Source organism: Elephantulus edwardii, unplaced genomic scaffold (assembly GCF_000299155.1).
Source record: "Elephantulus edwardii isolate Elephantulus edwardi_28Jun2011 unplaced genomic scaffold, EleEdw1.0 scaffold00031, whole genome shotgun sequence".
In the NCBI taxonomy this organism is placed as follows: Eukaryota; Metazoa; Chordata; class Mammalia; order Macroscelidea; family Macroscelididae; genus Elephantulus; species Elephantulus edwardii.
In genome coordinates, this window is record NW_006399781.1 from 10250075 (window position 1) to 10251519 (window position 1445).

The 1445-nt window shown below is 42.3% G+C and overlaps 1 protein-coding gene across 2 annotated transcripts in view; it reads right to left on the reverse strand.

The window, feature by feature from the left end:
• Positions 1 to 1445, reverse strand: part of IGF2BP2 (insulin-like growth factor 2 mRNA binding protein 2) — a 218404-nt gene that overhangs the window by 60167 nt on the left and 156792 nt on the right. For both annotated transcript variants that reach the window (XM_006884092.1, XM_006884093.1), the window contains exon 3: positions 337 to 385. In XM_006884092.1, coding sequence (XP_006884154.1) covers positions 337 to 385 — 49 coding nt within the window. The remainder of the gene's footprint in view (positions 1 to 336; positions 386 to 1445) is intronic.

The window sequence follows — 1445 nt, forward strand, 5'->3', positions numbered from 1 at the left end:
GTATAAGAAGAAATAAACCAGGTATGCATTTTGCTTTGTAGTTTGCCTGAATGAGTGGTGTTTGTGAAATAGAGCTTGAAAAATAAAAGTATATATTCTATACAACATAGGGGACAAATATACTCCCCAAACACATGATAGGTCAACCAGTTCTAGGATACTGAAAGATTAAGAGAGAAGGCCTACATACTTTGTAGAAAAGTCCACAAATTATGGGAGGGCCTATAATTCTTAAACAAGAAAAGGAACTAATGAGAGGTTAAAATGTCATTAACTCACTAAAAAGTAAAATAAGAAGAGAGAAAGGTAGTGATTATAAACAAGACTCTGGCTTACCTCCCACTGCAGATGAGGAGGGATGTTTCGAATCTGAATTTTCCTGCTCCTGTAAAGGTAAAACCACAGGCACTATGTAACTTTCTCCAGGACATAACCTTCTGAGAATAAAAAAACAGATTAAAAAATCATCATTTGAGTTCACTTTCTTACTGTCTTTGCAAGGCATCCAAAACAAACTCTTGCTATGATATTTACTTCAGCATCATGTTATAAGGATTCTAATTACACTGAGAAAAAGTAAAGGGGGATGATCCCCAAATTTCTCAACAAACTAAAGAAACAACAGCTTAAATGAAGATTTACATTTTCAATTCCTTACCAAAGCATTTAGGACTTAAATGGCCATGCAAGTACAATTGTAGAATTATTCCTTTCCCCCTCAAAAGACCCTGACCCGAAGGATGCCCAGGCTCAAACACTTGTGAATTCATATTCAATGGGCTTACGTAAGAGTAGGCTTAGCACGCTTCTTATGCAGCAGTGCAACCAATTCATTTAAATTTTTTAATTAAGTTCTGCAGCCATAATTCAACTATTAAGAAACTGAAAAGGAACACCGTGACAAGTGTTACCCCACCCACCACTATTCTTTCACCAAAACTGCTTTCACTCCTGTATATTTTTAGTTTCTTTATGCAAGTAAGAGAACTGGAATATAATTTTTCTTCTTCCTCCTTTCTTATAGAAAATTTGCACACCCAACACACTCTCTACACCTTGCTCTTTCACCTCACAGTTAACTTCCCAGTGCCCTTATCTGGGGAGAAACAGAGAGATGGCCCCTGTTGACGGGCACACCCCCCTGCTGACGGGCACACGCCCCTGCTGATGGGCACACGCCCCTGTTGACTGGCACACACCCCTGTAGATGGGCACACGCCCCTGTTGATGGGCACACCCCCCTGTTGATGGGCACACGGCCTCTGTTGACGGGGACACGCCCCTGTTGATGTGCACACACCCCTGTTAACAAGCACACACCCCTGTTGATGGGCACACAGCCCCTGTTGATGTGCACACACCCCTGTTAACAGGTACACGCCCCTGTTGACGGGCACACACCCCTGTTGATGGGCACACACTCCCGTTAACAGGTACACGCCCCT